Source organism: Sorex araneus, chromosome 11 (genome assembly GCF_027595985.1).
Source record: "Sorex araneus isolate mSorAra2 chromosome 11, mSorAra2.pri, whole genome shotgun sequence".
Lineage (NCBI taxonomy): Eukaryota > Metazoa > Chordata > Mammalia > Eulipotyphla > Soricidae > Sorex > Sorex araneus.
The window spans coordinates 5,616,789-5,640,784 of NC_073312.1; the positions used below are offsets into that span (position 1 = coordinate 5,616,789).

The 23,996-nt window shown below is 52.9% G+C and overlaps 2 protein-coding genes across 5 annotated transcripts in view; one reads left to right on the forward strand and one right to left on the reverse strand.

The window, feature by feature from the left end:
• IKZF5 (IKAROS family zinc finger 5) lies at positions 1 to 18,332 on the forward strand. Its single transcript, XM_055118815.1, has 4 exons — positions 1 to 118; positions 7,375 to 7,569; positions 10,260 to 10,442; positions 14,243 to 18,332. Exons 2-4 carry the CDS (start codon positions 7,437 to 7,439, stop codon positions 15,184 to 15,186), a joined length of 1,260 nt encoding a protein of 419 aa, XP_054974790.1. The 5' UTR covers positions 1 to 118; positions 7,375 to 7,436; the 3' UTR covers positions 15,187 to 18,332.
• The window catches only part of PSTK (phosphoseryl-tRNA kinase), a 21,103-nt gene continuing 7,555 nt past the window's right edge, over positions 10,449 to 23,996 (reverse strand). For 2 of the 4 annotated variants that reach the window (XM_055118817.1, XM_004617853.2), the window contains exons 5-6: positions 23,664 to 23,757; positions 18,594 to 18,858 (exon numbers count right to left, since the gene is read on the reverse strand). In XM_055118817.1, coding sequence (XP_054974792.1) covers positions 18,659 to 18,858; positions 23,664 to 23,757 — 294 coding nt within the window. In that variant the 3' untranslated portion in view covers positions 18,594 to 18,658. Of the gene's footprint in view, positions 11,774 to 18,593; positions 18,859 to 23,663; positions 23,758 to 23,996 lie in introns of those variants that run through there. The other 2 variants (XM_055118818.1, XM_055118816.1) reach the window with 2 other exon arrangements.

Consider the following 23,996-nt stretch of genomic DNA (forward strand, 5'->3'; position numbering starts at 1 on the left):
GGGAGCCCGAGACACAACAAACATGGCGGCGGCGGTGACGGAGACGGCGGCGGCGGCGGCGGCGGCGGCCGGGGAGGTGCAGCAGGCGCTGGGGGCTCGTCCGTGCGGCGGTCAGGCGGTGAGTCGGGGCCGCGGGCGCGGGGGCGCGGCGGGCAGGCGGCCGGGCCCGCCCGGGACTCGGCGCCGCGGACGGTCGGGCGTGGCCGGCGGGCGCGGGGTGGCGGCGCCGGCGGGGCCCGCGGGGCCGGGGAGACGCCGCCGCGGCCCGGCCCGGAGCCGGCGGGAGCGGGCGCGGCGCCCGGTGTCTGCGCGGCGCCGTTTCCCCGCGCGCCCGCGGGCCGGACGCCGGTGGGGGCGCTTGGGCGGGGGCGGGTGCCAGGCTGGGGGGCGCTTGGGCGGGGGCGGAGGTCAGGTTGGGGGGCGCTTGGGCGGGCGCAGTGACCAAGTTGGGGGACACTTGGGCGGCGGCAGTGACCAAGTTGGGGGCGCTTGGGCGGGGGCGGAGGTCAGGTTGGGCAGGCTCAGTGACCAAGTTGGGGGACACTTGGGCGGGGGCAGTGACCAAGTTGGGGGACACGGGCGGGGGCAGTGACCAGGTTGCGGGGGCGCTTGGGCGGGGGCGGAGGTCAGGTTGAGCGCTTGGGCGGGAGCAGCGACCAGGTTGGGGGACACTTGGGCGGGGGCAGTGACCAGGTTGGGGGGCGCTTGGGCGGGGGCGGGGGCGGAGGTCAGGTTGGGGGGCGTTGGGGCGGGGTGGACGCTATGCTTGGGGCGCTTGGGCGGGGCAGTGACCTGGTTGGGGGGCGCTTGGCCGGGGACCCTCCAGGCCGCACCTTGTCCGCGCCCACTCGGAGTTGGACCCGCCCCACCGCCGCGCGTGGCCCTTTTCGTGGCCCCTTCAAGCTCCTTCCTGATCCCGAAGGGCAGCGGCCAGGGGGGAAGCCGGGCGCGAACTGTCGGGTGCGGGCGGTTCAGTCCCGGACGCGGGTCATTAAAACAGCGTGTTTGAAACTTTGTTTCTCTGTGTGGTTTCCGCGGCCCCTTGGCCTGCTCGGGTTTGGGCGTCCGCCGTGCGGAGCACAGCCAAGGACCAGCGTGTTCTTGGGGGTTCCGTACGGCCCAGTGAGATGTTTGCTACCTTTTTGGCCCCCTTGAAAATCCAAAATGTTTCCCCGAGAACCCGAAGTACTTTGTGCTTGGGGTTGTCTGTGGCCAGGGTAAAGAGAATTGCACGCAAGGAAGTGTTTCGGTTGGTTTTTGTCTCGGGCTGGGTTTGTTTTAGTTGACGCCCCTCCTCAATCCTGTCGCTCGCTACGTTGGTACAGTGGTGTGTGCCGTCTGGCCCGAGAGAAGCGTTCTGGGAGCAGGTGAAACTAATTAAGTTGAAGTGGGTACAACCGTGTTGCCAAAAATGAATTCATAAGGAATCCACTGTGACCAAAACGGTGGGCCCGCTCGCTCCGTTGTCATTTTGGAGCAGCGTTTGTTCAGTCCGACCTGTGCCTGCCAGCCTGGGTGCCCTTTCTGGGGGCTCGGCACATCCTGCCATTCTGGGTGCCCTCTCTGGGGACCCAGCACATCCTGCCAGCCCGGGTGCCCTCTCTGGGGGCTTGGCACGTCCTGCCAGCCTGGGTGCCCTTTTTGGGGACTCAGCACATCCTGCCAGCCTGGTGCCCTCTCTGGGGACTCAGCACATCCTGCCAGCCTGGGTGCCCTCTCTGGGGGCTCAGCACATCCTGCCAGCCTGGGTGCCCTCTCTGGGGGCTTGGCACGTCCTGCCAGCCTGGGTGCCCTCCCTGGTGCGGGCACTGGTATCTGATCAGCTCCCCCACCTGCAGATGCTAATGAAATTTCCTGTCCGGGCAGTTCTGATTTGTGGTGTGCTTTCCTTTGCAGACCTCTGTATGGCTTTTCAGTTTTAGTTGAAATTTCCTCCATGGCCTTTTGGAGCCCCTGGGTGTGTCTGCAGAGTCCATTCCGAGTACTCTCCGTTTCATCCATGCTGGAGCGGCGAGGATCGGGAGGAAGTAATCTGGGGTGAACAGGTCAGCCGTGGTGACGCCTGGCAGGGTGCTTGCTGCTGGGATTTGGGTTTTGTCACTCACCAAAGCCTTGTTGTGCCCGTTTGCCTTAAAATTTTGTTGCCGTTGGTGGTTGTGTGGTCAGAAGAAAGATGCAGTAACACGCGTGGAAGGCCTGTGCTCCCTGCATACCGGGCTGCGTTCCTCACACAGTGTGTTCTGTGGTGCAGGAAACACCAACTGCCCGTGGTTATTGGGCTGTAGAGGCAAACCTGTCTGTTAGATGCAGCCCCCTCTATGTAGGGCCCTACCCCCAAATGTGAGTGAGTTGCTAGGTGTGTCACCTTCTCACGAGTGACCCTTCTCAGTGAAGGCACGTGAGGGGCCAGAGCAGGCGTACAGCGGGGAGGGTGCTTGCTCTGCACGCGGCTGACCCCCGTTTCGTCTCTTATGAGCCCCCAGTCCCCACCAGGAGTGATTCGTGAGCACAGAGCCAGAAGGAAGCCCTGAGTGCTGTTGGGTGTGACCCAATAAATAAATAAAATAATTGAGGTGACTTGCCAGTTCCTCGCGTGGACCTATGCCTGCCCCCCCCCCCCCCCCCCCCGCAAATGCCATGCTAGACCCACCCTAACCTGAATCAGGGCCGTCGCTGGGCTCAAAAAATGGGAACAAGTGTTTTCTGTTGGTTAATATTCAGGCTGGGAATACACCAAGCCCAGTATACCACCAGTACCCATCACTGTCACTGTCATCCTGTTGCTCATCGATTTGCGCGGGCGGGCACCAGTAACGTCTCCATTGTGAGACTTGTTACTGTTTTCGGCATATCAATATGCCACGGGTAGCTTACCAGGCTCTGCCCTGTGGGCGAGATAATCTTGGTAGCTTGCCAGGCTCTCCCGAGAGGGACGGAGGAATCGAACCCGGGTTGACAGCATAGCATGCAAGGCAAACGCCCTACCTGCTGTGCTATTGCTCCGATTCTTACATCCCAAAACTGAGAAGCTGAAAAGTTTATGAGTTTGGTAGTCCGTAGCTAAAAAAATATTAGAAAACAAATATGTTTCTGACGCCACATTGAAATCACACATAGGTACTATATTGGCTATATGTGCCAATGTATTGAACCCCTGACTACTAGTAGGAAAAAATGCTTTGAATGAAAATATAAAGTTTGATAATTTTCTGAAGTTAATTTTTATAAACCATCTCCAGATATCAGTTGTAGCACTGTCACTGTAGGACTGTCGTCCCGTTGTTCATCGATTTGCTCGAGCGGGCACCAGTAACGTCTCCATTGTGAGACTTGTTGTTACTATTTTTGGCCTATTCAATACACCACGGGGAGCTTGCCAGGCTCTGCCGTGCAGGTGGGATACTCTCAGTAGCTTGCCGGACTCTCCGAGAGGGATGGAGGAACCAAACCCGGGTCGGCTGCATGCAAGGCAAACGCCCTACCCGCTGTGCTATTGCTCCAGTCCAGATATCAGTTAATATTTGGAATTTGTAGGATAAACCTTTAACCCTGAGACTGATGATGATGATGATGATGATTTAAAAAAAGAAAGGTGGGGCTGGAGTGATAGCACAGCGGGTAGGGTGTTTGCCTTGCATGTGGCTGACCCAGGTTCAATCCCCAGCAGCCTACATGGTCCCCCCTGAGCACTGCCAGGAATAACCCCTGTGCCTCGCCGGGTGTGACCCAAAAAGCAAAAAGCAAAAAAAAAAAAAAGGTAACGGTTTGGATATAAAGCTTTAAAAAATATGAGGAAGTCTTCCATACTCTTGAAATCTTATTCTCTGTTTATTTTGCCTAGAAATACTGACTGAGAGAGCTGGGTTTGAATCCTGCAGAGCACTGGGCTTTCACCCTTACACTCTTCCTTCTTTGACCCAAGAAGCAGGTCCCGCTCAGAAGGGCCCGTCATACCCAGACGCGTGTGCTGGGGGTAAAGAGCCTTAGCGCACGGCCGTGACGCAGGGCTGGAATGACATCTCATGTTATTCAGTGATTTGTTTGTTGGCTTTTTGAGTTACACCTGGCGATACTCTGCACTCAGGAATTCCTCCTGGCAGTGCTTGGGGAAACGTGGGATGCCGGGGATCGAACCTGGGTAGGCCACATGCAAGGCAAATGCCCTCCCCGTTGTACTCCAGCCCGGACACCTCATTTTAAAATCATCTCCAGACTCTTGAGCGTGTAAATCATATCAGTGTATTTCATGTTCTAAGAATACTTTCCCTTGTGTTTACAGTATTCCTCTTTTTTCACTGACACCTTTTGTTTTTGGTGTTTGTGTGTGGTTTTTTTTTTCCAGTCCATCATGCATTAAAATTGAAAGTCACACAATTTATGGCAGGAACACAGTGAAATTTATAATGTGACAAACCAAGACTGTCAAAATATGCCAGCCAGCCTCTGTAATTAGGTTCATCTGTGTTCTTAAAATTTGAGATGTGTGTATTAAAAATACCGTGTTTTTTTTTTTTTTTTACTTGCTAGCAAGCTCGGACTTTTTTCTTCTGCTTTGTCACATGTACTGAAGCCGTGTTATGCTTTCTAATCAAGGTTTGTAAGATTTTTCTTGCTCATCGAAGCCTGCCAAAGTAGATTTGAGATATTTTTCATTGTAAATGTCAGTTTTTATATAAACTAGTTGGCAAGAAGTGATGCTGCGTTACAGTGTAAATACCCTCCCTCTCTCCCTTCCTGTGCTCAGGGGTTGCTCCTGGCTCTGCACTCGGGAGTCACTCCTGGCGGTGCTTGAGGACCGTGGGCTGGATCCGGGTCGGCCTTGTGCGAGGCGGGCTCCTCTCCACCCCGAGTGTTGATTTCCTGCAGCTCTTTAGACTACAGCCTGCAGAGTCTTAGCTTTCTCGCGGCTTAAAGAAATCCCCCACATCTCTGTCCTTTGTCCCTCTGCTGGCGGCCTCCACCGGTGCCGAGACGCCTTGATGAGCCCGAAGCCGGCGCCGCCAGCCTCCCGGCAGTGTGCAGTTTCTCTCCCGTGCTGTAGGTTTCTGCGGATGCGCTGCCCTGGCTCAGATCGCCGATTTCTGCACTTCCTGTTGCAGTTGGTAGTTGCGTACCTATTGCTTTTCTTTCTCTTTCCCTCTGGTGTAGTCTGCCCTTTCACTCTGGGCTGGGGGATTTCTTGATTACCAGGGGACTCCCCAGCAGTGCTCGGCTGACGGGAGAGGGGCCCAGAGTTCCCTGCTGAGGCCGGAAGCCCGCAGAGTCGCCTGTCTCTGGCTTCTGCACACGCAGGCCACGGCCCCTTAGCGCTCCCTGCGGCCCCTTCATTGGTTTGTCTTGTTTGCTTTGGGACTGCACCCTGCCCTGCCTGGTGCTCCCCCGTGGTGCTCCCCTCCAGCGTGCAGAGCATGTGCTCAGCCCGGTGGGCGCTCTGGCCCCTCGACTGTTTATGAACGGGGCATTTTTCTGTATTTTCTCATTCTGCAGCTTACTCCTTGCCTCTGTTTGTTCTTTTCTTTCTTTCTTTTTCTTTTTCTTTTTTTGGCTCTATATTTGGGTTGTGTGCTCCCTGTTTGAGGGTTCTGTGCCATTTGACTTGGGGGCCATAACAGGCAGTGTCCCAGGCTGCTCCCAGATCAGTGCTCGGGGCCCTGTGCAATCCCGTGATTGACCCTGGATCTCTATATGGAACACGTGTGTCCCGGCCCTCCGAGCCGCCTCCCTGGCCACCCCTGTGTTATGGATGGTGCTTTTTCTTCTCTGTGGAGTGGGGCAGACTCCTGTTGGCCGTGACAGGCCTCAGGGCCGGGCCCTACAGCTCACGCGTTCTCTTGCAGAGCATGTCCCTGGCAAGACCTAATCTTTTTTTGGGAGAGGGGGGCGGCACACCCAGCAGTGCTCAGGTTACTCCCGGCGGGGCTTGGGGGACCATATGGGATGCCAGGGTCGGTCGTGTGCAAGGCAAGAGTGCGTCCACCTCTCTGCTCCACCCACCTTGGCCGCCCTGGGGAAGGCCAGGTGGGGTCAAGAGGGTACAGCCTGCTCCCGGCATCTGTGCCGCGTGGCCCACCAGCCCCTGAGGTCCGCTTGTTCTGCTCGGCACAGAAGCTGGTCCCCTCCACGTGAGTCCCGGTGGCAGTGGGGCCAGGTCGAGTGGGACGTTGCTCTTTGCAGGGAAGAAAAGTCGGTCAGTCTTGACCTTGGCACGGGCCTCCCAGGAGTGACTCCTTCCTCTGCAGAAAAGAATTGCAGGAGGCGGACCGGAGCGGGGAGGGCATTTGCCTTGCACGTGGCCAGCCTGGGTTTGATCCCTGACATCTCATCTGGTCCCCGAGCACCACCAGGAGTAATTCCAGTGTGCATCGCTGGGTGTGACCCAGAAGCCAAGGGGGGGAAAAAAGTAAAAGGAAAAAGAAAAATTTCAGGAGGTGGCAAAGAGCGAAGTGAAATGACTGGTTTATTCAGAGAGATTCACGTAGGGCCGGAGCAGGAGTAGAGCAGATAGGGTTTTGCCTAGTACGCAGCCAACCCTGGTTGGAATGGCACCAAATAACCAAGAGCGATCCTCAGTGCAGAGCCAGGAATAGGCCTGAGCGTGGCCCAGAAACGGAACAAAAACTTAGAGGGGAGCGAAAGGGGAAGGTAACGTGTCTGGGAGAGAACAGGGCTTCCCCAGAGGGAGCAAGCCGCTCTCCGTGCGGAGTTCCCCGTCCTTAGGGTTGGCCTGGGTTGCAGGAAAGGCCTTAGAGTCGTCCTCTCTCCGTTCTCCCGCCCTTCTCCTGTGGTGTTCCTCACACCTTAGGGGCCTCGGACCCCTGTGCTTTCTGCTGGGCCGTCCTGGCCACTCGAAGCCAGAGCCCAAAGCACAGGCCGCGTGTGCTGGCCAGACTTCGGGCGCTTGCTGTGTGCGGATGTAGCGGCCGGGTGAGAGGCAGCGCGGGAGTGTGTCGCCTGGGAGATCTCTGAGGTCTCCGTCCTCCGTGACGACGCCTGCCGACGGGCCTGTGCTCATGTGCGGGCGTTCCCGCTCCTCCTTGTGATCGCCCCCCAGTGACTGCGGCGGACTGCGGCTGCCTGGTGGCGGATGCAGAGGGCCCGGGCGCGCGTGCAAAGGCCAAGGCCCTTGCTAGCCTCTGGCGGGGGCCGCTGCGGCCCTGGTTGAACCCCCCGGCCCCGCTGTCCCAACAACAGAAAGGGAAAGATGTAAGGAATCGTCACGCCAGGTAGTAGCCGGATTCGTTTCCCGCCGTCTTGCGTGCCTGCAGCCCCGCCGTCGGGGGGCCTGGGGGCGCCAGGCGCTTTTTTCTTTTTCTTCTTTTTTTTTTTTTTTATAACGCATCCTTGTTCTCTCTAAACTCTGGGCAATTATTTCAGGCTTTGCCCCCCTAGGTGTCAGGACTGTGCGCTTTCGAGAAGAGAGGGGGAAAGACGCAAAGATGGGTGAGAAGAAGCCGGAGCCGCTGGACTTCGTGAAGGACTTCCAGGAGTACCTGACGCAGCAGACCCACCACGTGAACATGATTTCCGGGTCGGTCAGCGGGGACAAGGACGCCGAGGCCCTTCAGGGAGGTACGTGCACCTGCTGGCCGCTCGGGCGCCGGGCACCGGGAGCGTCCCCCGGCCCCTCTGCTGGGAAGATGTAGGATAATTCGTTTTCTCGTCTTTAACAAAGGGGCGAAAGAGGGGGCTGGAGCGATAGCACAGCGGGGAGGGCGTTTGCCTTGCACGCGGCCAACCCGGGTTCAAATCCCAGCATCCCATATGGTCCCCTGAACACCGCCAGGGGTAATTCCTGAGTGCAGAGCCAGGAGTAACCCCTGTGCATCACCAGGTGTGACCCAAAAAAAAAAGGGGGGGGTGGCGAAAGAGAAGCTCGTCCAAGCCTTCCCGTGGCCAGCGCTGCCCGGTGTCTCGGGGCCGGCTGCGGCTGTGTCCGGGGCGCGTCTCGGCAGCGCAGGGGCTCGGTCCCCTCGGTGCCTTTCCTGCGCCCCAGGCCCACTCGCCGGAACAGGCACCGGACCCCGGAGGAGGGAGGAGCCGGGTTCCTGACAATTCCCGAGCTCCTTCCGCCGCTAGGAAATCGGGATTGGCCCTGAAGCAAAGCTAGGGATTTGTTTCCTCTCCTGAAGGCACCCACTGCCGTCCCCCGTCTGAGCGGAGCCCCTGGAACCGAGGAAACAGCACCCCACTTGCAGCTCCCGCGTGGTGTTGGTGCCCGTTCCTTCCCCGACCCTATGGGCAGCCCCCCACTCTGCGGTCTGCATTCGAGGGTGGTTTGGGAAGTCGAAAAATGACAGAGGGAGCCGGAGTGCTAGCTCAGCGGGGAGGGCGTTGGCCGTACATGCGGCTGACCAGGGTTCGATCCTAGGCGCCACCAAGTCCTTCCGGAGTGATCCCTGAGCACTGTAAGCCTGAGAAACCACTGGGTGTGTCCCCCACACACTAAGAAAAAAAAAATGATGTAGAGAATCACATAAACTTGAAGCTTTAGTTTCTGTGGAAGGGTTTATAGGCTGGATGTTGGCCTATTTTCTGCAGCTCTTTTTTTTGTAAATTTTTTTATTTTATAAAGTAGTTCACAATATTTGATTACATTTAATATTCAGACACCAATCCCACCACCGTGACACCTTCCCACCACCATATTTCGGGCGTTTCCGTCCCCAACCCCAACCCCTGCCCCAAAGCAGAACTGAAGTAATACGGTATTTCCCTCCAGGGTGGCTTGCCTCCCACCTTGAGCCCCGTCAGATGTGGTGCGGTGCTCTTGGACTGTGGGCGGGGTGTGTCCTGCGAAGTGTCCAGGGAAAGGGTCACTCGTGGGTGAGGCTCGGCCCGAGCATGTATGTGGACAGCGGCCGTGAGCAGGGCGGCGGTTGGGTCTGGGGGTTTTCGGCTGCCGGGGCTGGTCCACAGCTTTTTTCATGCTGCAGCAGAGTTGGGTGGTTGTGGTAGAGACCGTGTGTCCTCACAGCAGTGGACACTCTTGCTGACCCCTGGCCTAAGGCCTTGGATCCCAGGGCCCAGAGCTCTGAGTCTTTCTGAACTCCAGGCCGCACCCCAGAGTGATGGCTCAAGGCCTGTGTTCTAGGCAGCGCCACAGCGGCTCATTGGCTCCCTGAATTTTGAGTCATTTTGGTCTTGGGGCACAGTGAGGCTGGGAGGGACCCTGAGCCGTGTCTCCTGTGGGGTGGTGAGCTTGCCCCAGCCAGAAAAGTTGCTCCTCCTGGAGGAAGCCGTGACCAGAGGTTTGGGTGGTTCCTGCCTACAGTGCTCACGCCCGGGGACTTCGGAGGAGTAAAAACCTCCCCTGGTCTCTCTTTTTTTTTTTTTTTTGCTTTTTGGGTCACACCCAGCGATGCACAGAGGTTACTCCTGGCTCTGCACTCAGGAATTACCCCTGGCAGTGCTCGGGGACCATATGGGATGCTGGGATTCGAACCCGGGTTGGCCGCGTGCAAGGCAAACGCCCTCCCCACTGTGCTATCGCTCCAGCCCCTCCCCTGGTCTCTTCTGTGCAGTTTCTGGGATGAGAATCTCGAGACCAGGGGGTGGAGCCCACCTTAACTCCTCGTGTGCTGGCCTCAGTAGTCTCTCCGTGCAGAACAGGGATGGGCGTGAAATAGCTGATTGACTTCACTGGCAAGCCTGCTGTAACTCGGACATCCCCAGGTGTCAGAAACAGAAGGATTTCCCTTTGGGGTGACACAGCAGGGAGGGCGCTTGCCTTGCACAAGGCTGACCAGGGTTCAACCCCTGGCATCCCAGAGGGTTCCCCGAGCCCCATCAGGAATGATCCCTGAGTGCAGAGCCAGGAGTAAGCCCTGAGCACTGCCAGGTGTGGCCCAAAAGCCAAAAACAAGAAAAAAATGTTCCCTTTGTGTGTTGAGCTAGAGTCTTCGGCCCCTAAGCAGAGTGCAGCATTGAGCGGATACGCAGGCTGGTGGGAGTGTTGGCAGAGCTGAGACTGAAGGCACACGGGGGGCTTGGGGAGGTCAGCCACACTGCCAGGTGAGTGCCTGCAGAAGTCACATCGCCGTCCCCTCCCCTGTCACATACGGGTGCCTACTGACTCCCTTCTCCGCCAGCATGCTGAGGACGAAGATCTATATGTGGGGGCTGGAGATTTTGAGAAAATTAGCAGCGGTCCAGAAAGTCTGTTCCTTTGTGAATTTCGCTTGGGTGTGAAGTGAGACGTATTGGGTCACTCCTGCATGTCCTTTTTAATTTTTTAAATTGTTGTTCTGCTTTGTTCGTAGCTGGAGCAGATGGTGACCAAAACGGCCTTGATCACCCATCTGTTGAAGTGTCCCTGGACGAAAACTCAGGAATGTTAGTAGACGGGTTTGAAAGGACTTTCGATGGGAAGCTCAAGTGTCGCTACTGCAACTATGCCAGCAAGGGGACGGCCCGGCTCATCGAACACATCCGGATCCACACAGGTGGGGGAGGGCAGGGCGGGGGGTGGGGGTGGGGGCGCGGGCTGCTCAGGAGAACCGCCCAGCGCTGAGCCAAGGCGCCGAGGCGTTTGCACGGGGCCCGTGCCTCCGGGAAGCCGGGCTGTGTGGGAGACCGGGGAGGGAGGCGGGTGATTCATCTCGCTTCTCGCTCAGCCCGGGAAGGGGGCTGGAGACCGACCCTCAGCCCGCCCTTCTAAGCGGCACCTGGCCGGCCGGGCTTCCTGGCAAGGCCTCCCTGTGCCCGCAGGCGCTGGTAGACCATCTGACACACCCCGGTACCCAGTGCCCATTTGGTCACGGCTGTCAATCTCTTACTCCGCGTTTTTCTCACATTATTTGGGTTATTTTCTTTTTTGTTTGTTTGGGGCACATCCAACAGTGCTCAGGGGTTATTCCTGGCTACGTGTTCAGGAATCACTCCTGGCAGGGCCCAGGGGACCATATGGGACACCGGGGACTGGCTGCATGCAAGCCAAACGCTCTGTCACTCCGGCTCGAATTTGTCGGCTGTCTTCAACAAGCAATTGGCCCAAATCGTGCCTCTCAGCGACTAAAAAGTCACTGACAAGAGGCAGGTGTCTCCTTATCTACCTCTCCCTGCTTGTTTGCCCTCAAGCGTCTGCAGCTGATAAACTAGCCAAAACTTGTGAGCGTGACAAGACATCCTGATTCCCCATCAGGTGTTGTTCACAAAGCACGGTGCAACCAACAAGAAACGGTCCCATGGAGGCTCTCCACAGTTCCCCCGTTTTGTTTTAGAACAACAAGTCTGTGTAGCGACCTCGGCCCCCTTGGCCTTACCTGTCATTGGGAGCCCTCTCGCTTGTAGGTCCCTGTCTTAGGTTGGTCCAAGGGTCAGGTGGGGTATAGTGCACCCTTTCAAACTCCTCAACTACAGGAGGTCCCCTGCAGTTAAGGGCTCTCAGCTGCATAATACCTTTTGCTACGTCCAGCTAGACCTGATTGTTCTGAGCGAGATTATTGTTTCCAAGTTGCTAGTTGTTCTTGCTGCATTTTATATAGACACCAGGCAAAAACCAAAGCAGCGAGAAGCAATAAGGATAGTACTACTCCCACCCCCACCCACTCTTTGATAAAATAGAGGGGACTTCTACTCTGGTCTTATTATTAAGGTGGGTACGGAAGGGATTAAAGCAGGCCATGGTGTAGCAATGGCCCAAAAAGCTGCTTCTTCAGCTCGTATCATCACAGGAACCAGGCTGAACAGGAGCACCAGTTTCCACCTCTTGGTCTACTGGAGGCGCGGTCTTCCGTGTCAGGCGTTCAGGAATCCACACTGGTTCTGCCCTGCCCTGTGGAAAAACACAAACAGAACCCCTGGCCCAGGTTAACACGGGGTCTGGGCCGCGCCATTCACCAGAAAGGATATCCTTCCATTTAACATATCCTTGGCACACAGGGATCTTTGAAGAATGCCTGTCTGCAGAGGAGGTGCCCTTATCAATGATCAAAAAATTTAGAGTAAAAAGTGCAATAGAGATTCTTTCTCAAGGGGGCCGTCCCAGGCCAACTCCCCCTTTTTGTTTTATTAAGCATGCTTTAAGGGTGGGATTATAGGGGGCTATAAGAGTATCTGGAAGTTTCCCAAAGTATTCCAAGCAGTCCTGAATACCAATCATAGCCAAACGGGCTACGGCTGCAGGGTATAACTCCACGGCTTTTGCCCGAGAGACCCTAGGATGAATCCACAGAAGGGGTCCCTCCTGCCATAGGACTGCAGTAGGCTGCCCATATGTTGGAAGCACACAAAGTAAAATGGGAAACTCAGGCTGCACGCGTGTATTGCCAGCAGCAGTAAGAGCTTGCTCAATTTTGTAAATTCCATTAGGAAAGTGCGCCAGTCCAAGTATTGTCCAGGCGTCAACACCGCTCTAGCCACCTGTTGCCAATCATTTGGGGTCATACAATATCTGAATAAGCCTTCTACTTGGGTTATAGTAAATGCCGCGTTGGCTCCATACATCTTTACAGATTCTGCCAAGGACTTAATTATTTTAAAATCTAGGGGCTCGTGATATCACTGTTGATTATTACCTTCAAAAACTGGGTAAGTTAACTGCAGCTCTCGCCTAACCTCTGCCCAGAGCCCGGGTTTTGCGAAGGAAAGCCCGCCTCCCGCTTTGTTAAGATAAGGGGGCGGATCATCCTCAGAGCCCTTTAGCGGCAAGTATCGGTCACTATCACGTGTCGCAGCTTCCTCCTCAATAGGGGGGTCAGAATCCCCATTAGCCCGTTCCTGCTGAAATTGACGTAGCGAGGGATAAAGAGACGGACGGGTCATGGATGGTTCTCGGGGCCTTCCTCTCTTTTTGGGGGCGCGTCCCTCCATCAGCGGGGTTCCCCTAGAGGCCTCGCTTTCCACGTCCGAACCCTCCTCTGGCTCAGAGGCTACAATGCCATGACGGCTGCCTCTGTCCGACAGTTCCTTCTTTGTCTCTTCTAACGCTACTTGTCCTGGTTGTACGGCCTTATCGCACTTCTGATCCTTAAAGTAAGCATAGAAAGCAAAAGCAAAAAAAAAAAAAAAAAAGGAAAGACAGATAAAAATCCAACCCACAAACAAAACATACACATCCATGGATATTATGGTCCTGACTCACCACAGGAACTTCATCGTCACGACTTCTCGTGAACCTTAGTCCTGAATAAATCGCAGCAAGTTCTGAATCCACCGGGGCGGGGGGGGGGGGATACTGGAGGTCGGGTTCCCCGTACGGGCCACCAGCTGTCGCTCGCCGCTTCAACCAGCGAAGAAACACGCAACTCGGAGATCCTTCTGGCTGCGATTTATTCAGGAACTTTCTCATGCATTAGAGAAGAAACGGGAACGAGGATGAGGAAAGGGGGACGCATGAGGGGGAACCGACTAGCTAGGTGACTTCCCTCCTTATCTACCTCTCCCTGCTTGTTTGCCCTCAAGCGTCTGCAGCTGATAAACTAGCCAAAACTTGTGAGCGTGACAAGACATCCTGATTCCCCATCAGGTGTTGTTCACAAAGCACGGTGCAACCAACAAGAAGCAGGTGTTCACGAAGCAGGTTCCATGGAGGCTCTCCCCAGGCAGGCACATACCTTTAAATCTGCAGGCACTTGTGCCCGTGCCACTGAAAGGTTTTGCTTAAGATCTTCAGACCTGTGGATTGTGGTCCGGGGACCAACCCAGAGCATCACTCCTGCAGGCAGGCCTGCCCTCAGCCCCGGCCCGGCCCAAGGGCTGCTGAGGACTGGTGTTTGCTGCTCTCCTCGGGAAGGGCATGTGTGTGCGAGACTGCACAGGAATATGCGTAAACATGGGACTCGGGCATATGTGTGTGTGTGTATATATATATATATATATATATATATATATATATATATATATATTTAATTCTTTATTAGAGAATCACTGTGCTGAACAGTTACAAACTTAGGAACTTTTATGTTTGCATTTCACTCATACAGTGATCGTTTACCCATCCCTCATCGGGGGCATATTTTTGACAGTCGTTATTAGTTAGGCGGTATTATTGTCACTCGTGCTATTCTTTCCCCTAGTGCCCGTTGAAGCCAGGACAGTTTTTCTATTTAAGAGACTGTGTCTCTAGCTGTTGCTGCTAAGCCCTTTGGCTCTGTGCCTTTGCGAGCTTCTGTACAGATGTTACTACTTCGGCACAAAGGCAAATCCCTGAAAAGTTTTATTTTATCGACCTCAGTGTCTAATGAACGTGCAGTTTTTTAAATGAGCTACTCTTATACTGTACTTTGATTTTCTTTCGACATAGGAGAGAAGCCTCATAGATGCCACTTGTGTCCGTTTGCATCTGCTTACGAGCGTCACCTGGAAGCCCACATGCGTTCCCATACCGGAGAAAAGCCGTACAAATGTGAATTATGTTCCTTCCGCTGCAGTGACCGGAGCAACCTGTCCCATCACCGGAGGCGCAAGCATAAAATGGTACCAGTCAAAGGTGCTCGGTCTTCTCTCAGCAGTAAGAAAATGTGGGGGGTCTTGCAGAAGAAGACAGGCAACCTGGGCTATAGTCGGCGCGCGCTGATCAACCTGAGCCCGCCGTCCATGGTGGTGCAGAAGCCCGACTACCTTAGCGATTTCACCCACGAGATCCCCAGCATCCAGACTGAGTCCTATGAGAGTCTGGCCAAACCTTCAGCCGCCGGCGGTCTCCCCAGAGACCCCCAGGAGCTCCTGGTTGACAACCCCTTAAATCAGCTCTCCACGCTAGCGGGACAGCTGTCCAGCTTGCCTCCTGAGAACCCCGACCCCGCGTCCCCCGGTGTGGTGCCGTGCCCTGATGAGAAGCCTTTCTTGATGCAGCAGCCGTCCGCCCAGGCCGTGGTCTCGGCCGTGTCCGCCGGCATCCCGCAGAGCGCCTCGCCCACCAGCCCCGACCCGCGGCCGGCGCACGGCCAGAGGAACTACAGCCCCGTGGCGGGCCCCAGCAGCGAGCCCAGTGCCCACACGAGCACGCCGAGCCTGGGGAACAGCCAGCCCAGCACCCCCGCGCCCCCGCTGGCCCTGCAGGACCCGCAGCTGCTCCACCACTGCCAGCACTGTGACATGTACTTCGCAGACAATATCCTTTACACGATTCACATGGGCTGTCACGGGTATGAGAACCCTTTCCAGTGCAACATATGTGGCTGCAAGTGCAAGAACAAGTACGATTTTGCCTGTCATTTTGCAAGAGGGCAGCATAACCAACACTGACGGAATACAATCACCCTTCTGTTTTATTTGGTTTTGCTGTTTTGTGTTCTGTGGGGTGTTTTGTTTTGTTTTGTTTTTTCTCTTGGGGAAGGGGGACGGGTGGGGGCCTATTATCCCTAATAAGGTGTCTGCTAATTTAAAGTATATTTATAGAATATAAATTTGACCTTGCAGGCAAGATTTTTTTTTCCTGGTTTTTGCTTTCTTTTATTTTATTTTATTTTATTTTATTCATTTTTAATCACCAGATTAAAAATCTGGTCAGGGTCATTTAAATATTTGGATAGTTGGACACATTGGTGCCTGCTTTTTCATTCGGATGTTGGAGATTTGGAGTACGATCGGCATCTCGGCAGGTGTTTACCTGAACTTGCCATACTTGTGGTCCACAAACTCAAGACTTAACTGTATTGTGATGTGTGTATTGCAGCTAAATGTTATTCTTATTTAAAATGGTAGAATAAATTATTTTCTCCTACAAAATCTGTTACAGCTTATTTCAGTGTTTAGAGGAGGAATTGCCTTTAAAATAGCTCTTAATTAAAATACTATTTAACTCACATAGCTCAATCATTGTTGAATCAGTAACTTCATTTCAATTGGTAATAGAAAAGCTATTTCCATGTAAGAATTCTTTTTAAAATAAAGTTGTAAAAATAAGAGAAAGTTCTAAAATATGAAATTAAGACTTCAAATTAATAGGTATTTCAAATTACCTGTCATCCAGTTTCTCTGTTAAACAACATGCCAAGTTGCCGTTGAATTCTTGTCATTACACTCCCAGTTTATTTCACAAAGACACAGGTAACACATCAGAGTGAAAGAAATGCCAGCGGGTTAGTTAAGAAGATGCCTTTTCCCCCTTTAATTTGAACATTGCCTTTCAGCCCTTCGTTCTGTCATTCGTGTCAGTCGGGGTTACTTGTTATTCCTATTACTTTGTTGACCAAAGAGTTCGAGTGGAATCTTCCATCTCACTCCTAGGAGACAGAGTCCTCGGAACAAATTGCTGAGATTTCCTTCCCCGCCTTCTCTCCAGTCACTGACCATGATTTTCAAGAAAAGGTGGGTATAGCAGCACGTGGGGAAATGTGACTGTCACGTAGTCCTGAAGCAAGGACACGTGGCCCAGCAGATTCTGTTCTCTGTGGGCGGCTGAGGTCTTTTCTGCAAATACAAGTTGTGATCCTGAATTGCCGTTTCCCGAGTCTTTCCTGCACAGCGACAGGCTCTGCGGAGACAGTGATTGACTTGTCGCCTTAGTAGGGAAGGATGCAGAAGTGGGATGGCAGCTGTAGAGTACATTTAAACAGACTTAATTTGTTTACCAAAATAAGACTTGCTGAATAAATCTAGAGTCATTAATTTTGAATAGGAGCCTATTGTTTTTCTACTGTGTAATAACTAGCTTACTCTGAAGACAGCTCGGTCAAATAATAAAACATATTGTTACTAACTTGTTTTCTGTGTACTTTGAAAATTTTTATTTTTAACTTGGTGCAGATCTTCAAAGTATTACTAATTGGCTTCTTTGAAGAGGGACTCCTGGGCCAGAGAAGTAGTCGAGGGGTTAAGGCACTTGACTTGCATGCGCTGAGCCTGGTCCAAGCGTGGGCACGGTCAGGGATGGGCCCTAGGCACCCCAGGTGTGGCCCGAACCACCCACCCCCCTAAAAGAGGATATACTCCCGTGAAGTGCTTACTAACCAAAAGGAATCCCTTCTCATAAGTCAAGCAAACTAGAGATTGTGTGTCTCCACAAAACCCCCGTGCCGGGTCAGGCATCTCTGCCCCTTCTGGGTACCAGAAAGCATTCCCCGCAGTGCTCGAGCAGAGCTGTCCATCCCGGGGCTGTGGATTCCAGACTCCACGGTCCTGTGGCTTACACCCTCTCAGCTCAACAAGTCTCAGCACAGCCGTTTCAAAATGTCTAATGCGGCCCGAGTATTGATTTAGTGCCGTGCCAGAAAGGAACAGGTTAACATTGTCTGGAAGCTTTATGGTTGTTTTTTTCTTCACTTGTATTTTATTTTTCAAATAAAAGCAATACTCTAAAATAGAAAGTGAACTTGAATAATGAGAATGAGCTTTCTTGTTAAACCCAGTTTATTAACTGTATACTTTGGGCCAAATAGTGACAAATATATTTTTTCTGACAACTAAGTATAGATTTTCTGAAGATGTGTTTTTATTTAAACATAGAAAAGATTTCTTTTTCATAATTACAAGAATGTGTGATTCTAGTGTTCCTACTTTGAAGAGCACAGTGGGTATTCCAAAGGTGTCAATGTTTGAAAGCTACAATTAATTCTAAATGCACTAAAATTGTTGAAGCAAATCTACTTTAGGAACGTTTTTAGTATTGTAATTTAAAAAATTACATTCAGAATTTTATTTAAGTATCTGTGAGTTCTATATTTGGAAAGATGTTAATATCTTCCATTAAGTATTGAAAATGTTTCATTTTATTTTTAATCAAGTATTTTGTAGAAATGAGTTGTTGGGGAAAGTTTAACATGCACTATTTATAGTACTTTGCTGTTAACAGGCAATGTTCTAAAACTAAATTATTTTTGTTCAGTGAACATAAGTTTAGATTTTTAAAGTTGGTAGATAATTTATCTCCACTAATATTTTTTTAAGAAACTGTGAAGAGATTAATAGGAAATAATTTTATTTCAGATTTTACTAATGTACTATGTGTAGCTAAAGCTTCTTGAAACTCAAGTAAAAGCTAGACTTGGAGAAAATTCCACTGGAGATTTTCCAGTGCTATTTCATTTTAGAAATAAGTGTTTGCCATTTGTATGTGGAATTAACAAAAGGAACATTACTAAAATATGTTGAGATAAATCTCACTTTGAATGATACAAAAATATTTATCAAATGGATATACTGTAACTAAAATCCTCCCTTTTCAGTAGTCTTAGAAGGTATGTGATTTCTAGAGCTTGTTTTTGTTAACTACTTTGATGTTAAAGAAAATTTTGTATGCAAAACATAAAACTTAAGTATGTTTGCATAAACACAACATACGTTTAGGGATTCCAGAAAGCAGTTGGATCCTGAAACTAGTATGTAGCTTATATTGTAAATGAAGCTTTGCTTTTGTAATACGTGAATAAAGAAGTAACACTTTCTAATGATCTCAATTACTCTTTTTTTGAAAACTAAGATCAGTTAGTTTTTTCCTAGGTAATTTTCTAGTGTAGCGTGTGAAATGCCAAGCTGATGACCACGTTTGAATGGTTGCACTGGGCTGAATCTCCCCGCCTCCCGGACTTCCTCTCTCCCATTCACGGAGGGACTCACGCACACCTCGGTGCTGTGACCAGTGGCTCTTTTAGAATCGACTGGTTTACTTTAAAAAGTCCTTGGTGAAATCATTATCAATGGTCTAGAAAACGTCCTGTCGTACAGATTTGTTTTAATTTTGCAAAATACTGAAAATCAAGACATTTGGAAATGGAGTTTAATGATTCTTTGGGAGATAGCGCTGTACAATGTTCCTTTTCTCACAGTGAAAAAGGGAAATGATCTCTGAGACGTGAGTGGCTCGTCCACCGCGCAGGCCTTCCTGGTGTCCCTGTCGAAGATCTTCCAGAAACTCTGCTTTGAGCTTGTTAAGGTCTTGGGCTAGAAGCTTCAGGCTGCAAGGAGGGACCCGTCCTTCTGGAAGGAAAGGACAGTCGAGTGTGTGTGTAGGTCCCGCTGGGCTGTGTAATGGCCCAGAAGCGACTTCATGGGAACCAGCCACGCTCTAACAGGCCGGGCTGACGTGTTCTGTCTGGGGGGAGGCTCCCGTAGGAGACAAGCAGATGATTCCAAACAGTGCTACGTGCCTAACATAGGAAGACTGAGCAGAAGACTGCCCGAGAGGGACTTACACACCCCTTACCTTGCCATCGCTCGCTTCAGCAGTGAGCAGGGGAGGAAAAAGCTTTCATTCTCATTTTTGAAAATGGTACTTTGGGGGCTGGAGTGATAGCACAGTGGGGAGGGCATTTGCCTTGCACGCGGCCGACCCGGGTTCAAATCCCAGGATCCCATATGGTCCCCTGAGCACTGCCAGGAGTAATTCCTGTGCATCGCCGGGTGTGACCCAAAAAGCAAAAAAAAAAAAAAAAATGGTACTTTGGCTTTGGAGTAATAATGCTAGAACTAACCCCTCGCACCCTGGGCTGAGGAGTGGGGCCCTGTATCCCTGGCTCCCGCCCCCGGCAGCACGCCCCAGGGTTTGGATTCAGAAAGCCTTCCTGCGGAGAGGCAACTCGCCTTCCGCCAACTGTTCCAGTTAAACTAGAGCCCAGTGGCTTCAGTCTATTGTGCAACATGCAGCTGTGGCCACAGTCGGATTTTAGGACACTTGTCAACCGAGCCTGTACCTAGGCCACCCCCAAAACTAGCCCCTTTCCATGGACTGAGATCATAACCCTCGATGTGGAAATCCCAAAACTCAAATTATCCCCAAAGTCTTAAAATTCCCAAACCCACAAGCTTAAAAGAGCAAAATTCTGGCGAAAAATTATTTTTTTTTTTTTCCTTTTTGGGTCACACCCGGCGATGCTCAGGGGCTACTCCTGGCTCTGCACTCAGGAATTACTCCTGACAGCACTCGGGGGACCATATGGGATGCTGGGATTCGAACCTGGGTCGGCCGCGTACAAGGCCAACGCCCTACCCGCTGTGCTATCACTCCAGCCCCCGAAAAATTATTCTTTAAGAACATTTTCTTTGGGCGCTGGAGCGATAGCACAGCGGGTAGGGCGTTGGCCTTGCACGCCGCCAAACTGGGTTCGATTCCCAGCATCCCAAGTGGTCCCCCCAGCACCGCCAGGAGTGATTCCTGAGTGCATGAGCTAGGAGTAACCCCTGAGCATCGCTGGGTGTGACCCCAAAAGAAAAAAAAAACATTTTCTTTGTTGTTTTGGGGCCAAAACCATTCTGACATCCTAGCTGAGGGAGCCGGAGAGGTGGTACGGCAGGTAGGGCACGTGCCGTGTGCGTGGCCGACCCATATTCCTCGGCTGGCACCACGTAGGCCTGCCAAGCCCCCCTGAGCACCGTGGGATGTGAAACAAGCCACACCCCCCGCCACAGCTGTGAGTCAGCTTTAAAGGTTCACAGATGGTTTTTCTAATGTTCCCGGGCTCTGCAGAGGTGTTAATTAGTAGCGGGGGAGTGGAAAGCAAGCAGAGACTAAAACTGGAATCAAGGGCCGGAGCCCTAGTACAGTGGGGAGGGGAGGGCATCTGCCTCGCATGCGGCTGCCCAGGGCCAGGGTTCAATCTCCAGCATCCCATCTGGTCCCCGAGCACCGCCAGGAGTAAGCCCTGAGCGTTGTCACGCATGACCCAAAAACCAGAAAATAAGATTGGAATCAAGAAACCAAGAAACTGAGTCCCAGGGGCTAGAGAGTCGGGCAGGTAAGGCGTTTTCCTTGCATGCAGCCCACCTGGGTTTGATCCCTGGGTCCCCGAAGGGCCCCCATGCCTGGGGTGTGTCTTCTTCAAAAAGAATAAACAACCCCAGGCTGCCCACGGAGGGGCTGTTCAATCTGGGCAAGACACCCTCCCGGATCCTGTTTTTCCCCTTTTTAAAAAATCATACCTACTGGGTCAGAGAGACGGTTCAAGGTCAAGGTGCTTACCCTGCATTCGCCTGACCCCAGTTCCAGTCCAGACACCGAATATGGCCCCTGAGCACCGCCAGGTGTGAACCCCGAGTACAGAGCCAGGTGTAAGCCTTGAGCACAGTAAGGTGTGGCCCCAAAACCAAATAAAAAGGGGGAACAAAATCACACCCTTAGGATCGTGATTATTAGACACCCTTAAGCAAAGTTTAAGGAATATTAGTTGTACTATAATTTTAAACTCTTAATCACCGTGAATTAAGCTTTATTTTCATTTTTGTTCCGGGGCCGTACCTAACTGGCGTTCAGAGGCTGCCCCTACTTGGGGCTCGGGGGCCACTCCTCGTGTCCTCCAGGGACGAGGTGGGTCGGGAGCAAACCCGGGCCTCCTCATGCGCAGCGCGGGCTCAGCCCCTTCAGCTCTTACCCCGGACGCAGCTGCTGTTATTTATTCACGTTTGTCTTTTTTTTTTTTTTTTTTTTTGCTTTTTGGGTCACACCCAGCAATGCACAGGGGTCACTCCTGGCTCATGCACTCAGGAATCACCCCTGGTGGTGCTCAGAGGACCATATGGGATGCTGGGATTTGAACCCGGGTCAGCCGCGTGCAAGGCAAACGCCCTACCTGTTGTGCTATCACTCCAGCCCCCCTGCTCTTATTTTTAAACCGAAATTCAAATATAGGTAAGGTTTCAAACTTAAAAACCTAAATGACTCACGAATAAATCTCAGAAGAGAGCAAGAAGTTGCAGAGACGTCTCTGGACCCTGCGCCAGGCTAAGCCAGGGGAACCCAGAGGCCGGGGGTGGGGAAGACTCTTCCCCAGCAGAGTCCTGGCAGCCGAAAGCCTCGAGTCCAGCCCCGCCATGCTTGGGGCCAGTCTCCACAGGCTCAGATGAGCCTCATCCATGAGTGAATCTGTTGAAAAACTCATGTATGGTGACAGGAATCCTCAGGCTGTCACGGAGTCAGATGGGTGATGCCCCCCCACCCCCCGCCAAATCTCCCTGTGCTTCGGTTGCTTGGCGGTCACACCCACAGACGCCTCTGGCGCCATCTGAGCTCATAAATGGAAATCTCGGGAGAGAATAACAAGCTGCAGAGATGCCTCTGGACCCCAAAGTCACCGTCCAGTTAAAATATGAACTCCAGCTGTAGCACCCTATTTAAAATTTTAGAATTCCTGGAATGCGCGGCCACATTCTCGTACTCTATGCCCGTGATGTACCAAGCATAGCACACCACATCTGATGGGGTGTAAAGTGCAAAGCAACCAATCTCATATGTATATACACACATACATATCTATCTATATGTATTAGCACACAAGGCTCAACCTGTAATGTCAGTAATTTCTTACACAGAGGCTTAATGGCTCTACGGTGAGATATAACAATCTTCACACTTCTCTGAGGAAACTTTCTTGGATTATTTTTAGCAGATTATTCATAACAAGCAATACAAAATGAATTATTTAGGTCCTGCTTTGTGGGCAGGCTTTGCAGGGGGGTGGAAACATTCAGAATATGGTGGTGGGAAGGTGTAATGGTGGTGGGATTGGTGTTGGAATATTGAATGTAATCATATTGAATTATTGTGAACAACTTAGAAAAAAAAAAACCTGAAAGATACTGTATCGGGGCCGGAGTGATAGTACAGTGGGGAAAGCACTTGCCTTACACGTGGCTGACCCAAGTTTGATGCCCAGCACCCATACGGTCTCTGAGCCCTGCCAGGAGGAAGCCCTGAGCATCGCCAGGTGTCACCCCCCACCCCTGCCAAAAGAAAACTGTATAAAGCTGCTACATATTTGGGAAAATGACCAGCCTTCAGTGTGGGGGATACAAGGACCCAGTGAGATGAAATCTAACCCTGTTATACTGCTGGCACAGCAGGAAATATTTGGGTTTTGTTTTTGTTTTTGTTTCTGGGCCACACCTGGCGATGCTCAGGGGTTACTCCTGACTCCGCACTCAGGAATTACTCCTGGCAGTGCTCAGGGGACCAGATGGGATGTCAGGGATAGAATCCGGGTCGGCCGCTAAGACAGATGCCCTCCCTGCTGTGCCGTCCCTTCAGCCCCAACACATTAAGGAGTGCTGAATCCCGGAGAAGACCCTCCTAATCCGCAGGCCAAAGGGACAGTCTGACCAACAATGTGCCCAACTGACTCACATCCCCACACTGATCTGACTGCCCTGCCTGCTTTCCCGGCTCACCCCACATTCAGTGGGTTCTAGCATGTTCCAGAACGTTCCCTCAGCGCCTGAGCACTGCCAGTGATCCTCCCCCAGACACCTGCCGGGCCTTTAACTGTATTGCTCTTCCTGTTTGGCCTCTGCAGGCGACACTTCTCCACTGAGCGGCAGCCCAGGAGCCTGGGGGTCTCGAGGGCCACACTTGGTGGTGCTGGGGCGGGAAGGGGGGCATCCTGTGCCAGGCATGTGTCCGTGAGTGCTGAGCTCTCTCCCCGCCTGTCCCCAGGTCCCCACAACCCTTTTCTGTCTCGTGATCTGGGGTGCTCAGGACTCACTCCTGGTGGTGCTCAGGGGACCCCAGGCGGGGCTGTGGCCACCAGGCTGCGCTCTGGCCTCCGGGTTCCGCTCCACGGGGCAGGGTTTCTCGGCTTCCCGGCTTGCCTTCTCGGGGGCCTGGGTGGACGCCCGGTGCCCCTTCTCGCCCGCCCGCACATGGTCCTCCGTCTCCTCCCGCGAGAGAGCACGGCCTCGCACAGACAGTCACGCCAAGGGAGGGCCGGAACTTTCCACGGGAGCCACGGGAGCCGCAGTGCAATCGAAGCAACCACCCCCCCTGCCCCCCACACCCCCCCCGGCCCCCGACGTACCTTTGGCTTCCTTCATGGTCTGGGAGACGACTCTCCGCAGGCCCTGGTCGGCCTGGTGGAGGGCGTTCTCTGCACAGATGGCCCTGTCCGCTTCCTGGGCAAGAAAGGCGTGGTCACTGCGCAGGCGCAGGCCGCGGGTCGGACCCCAATTACCCTCTACTAATGAGAGACTCGGGTATGGAAGCGGCGGGAGGCGGGGAGGGGGCGATGGGGGCTTCCCCCTGTGCTGCTCAGGGGTCCCTCCCCGTGGGGCCTGGAGGATCATGAGGTGCTGGGGGTCCCAGCGCTCAGCCCTCTGCCCGGGCCCCTAAGGAGAGCCCCAGGGCAGCACTC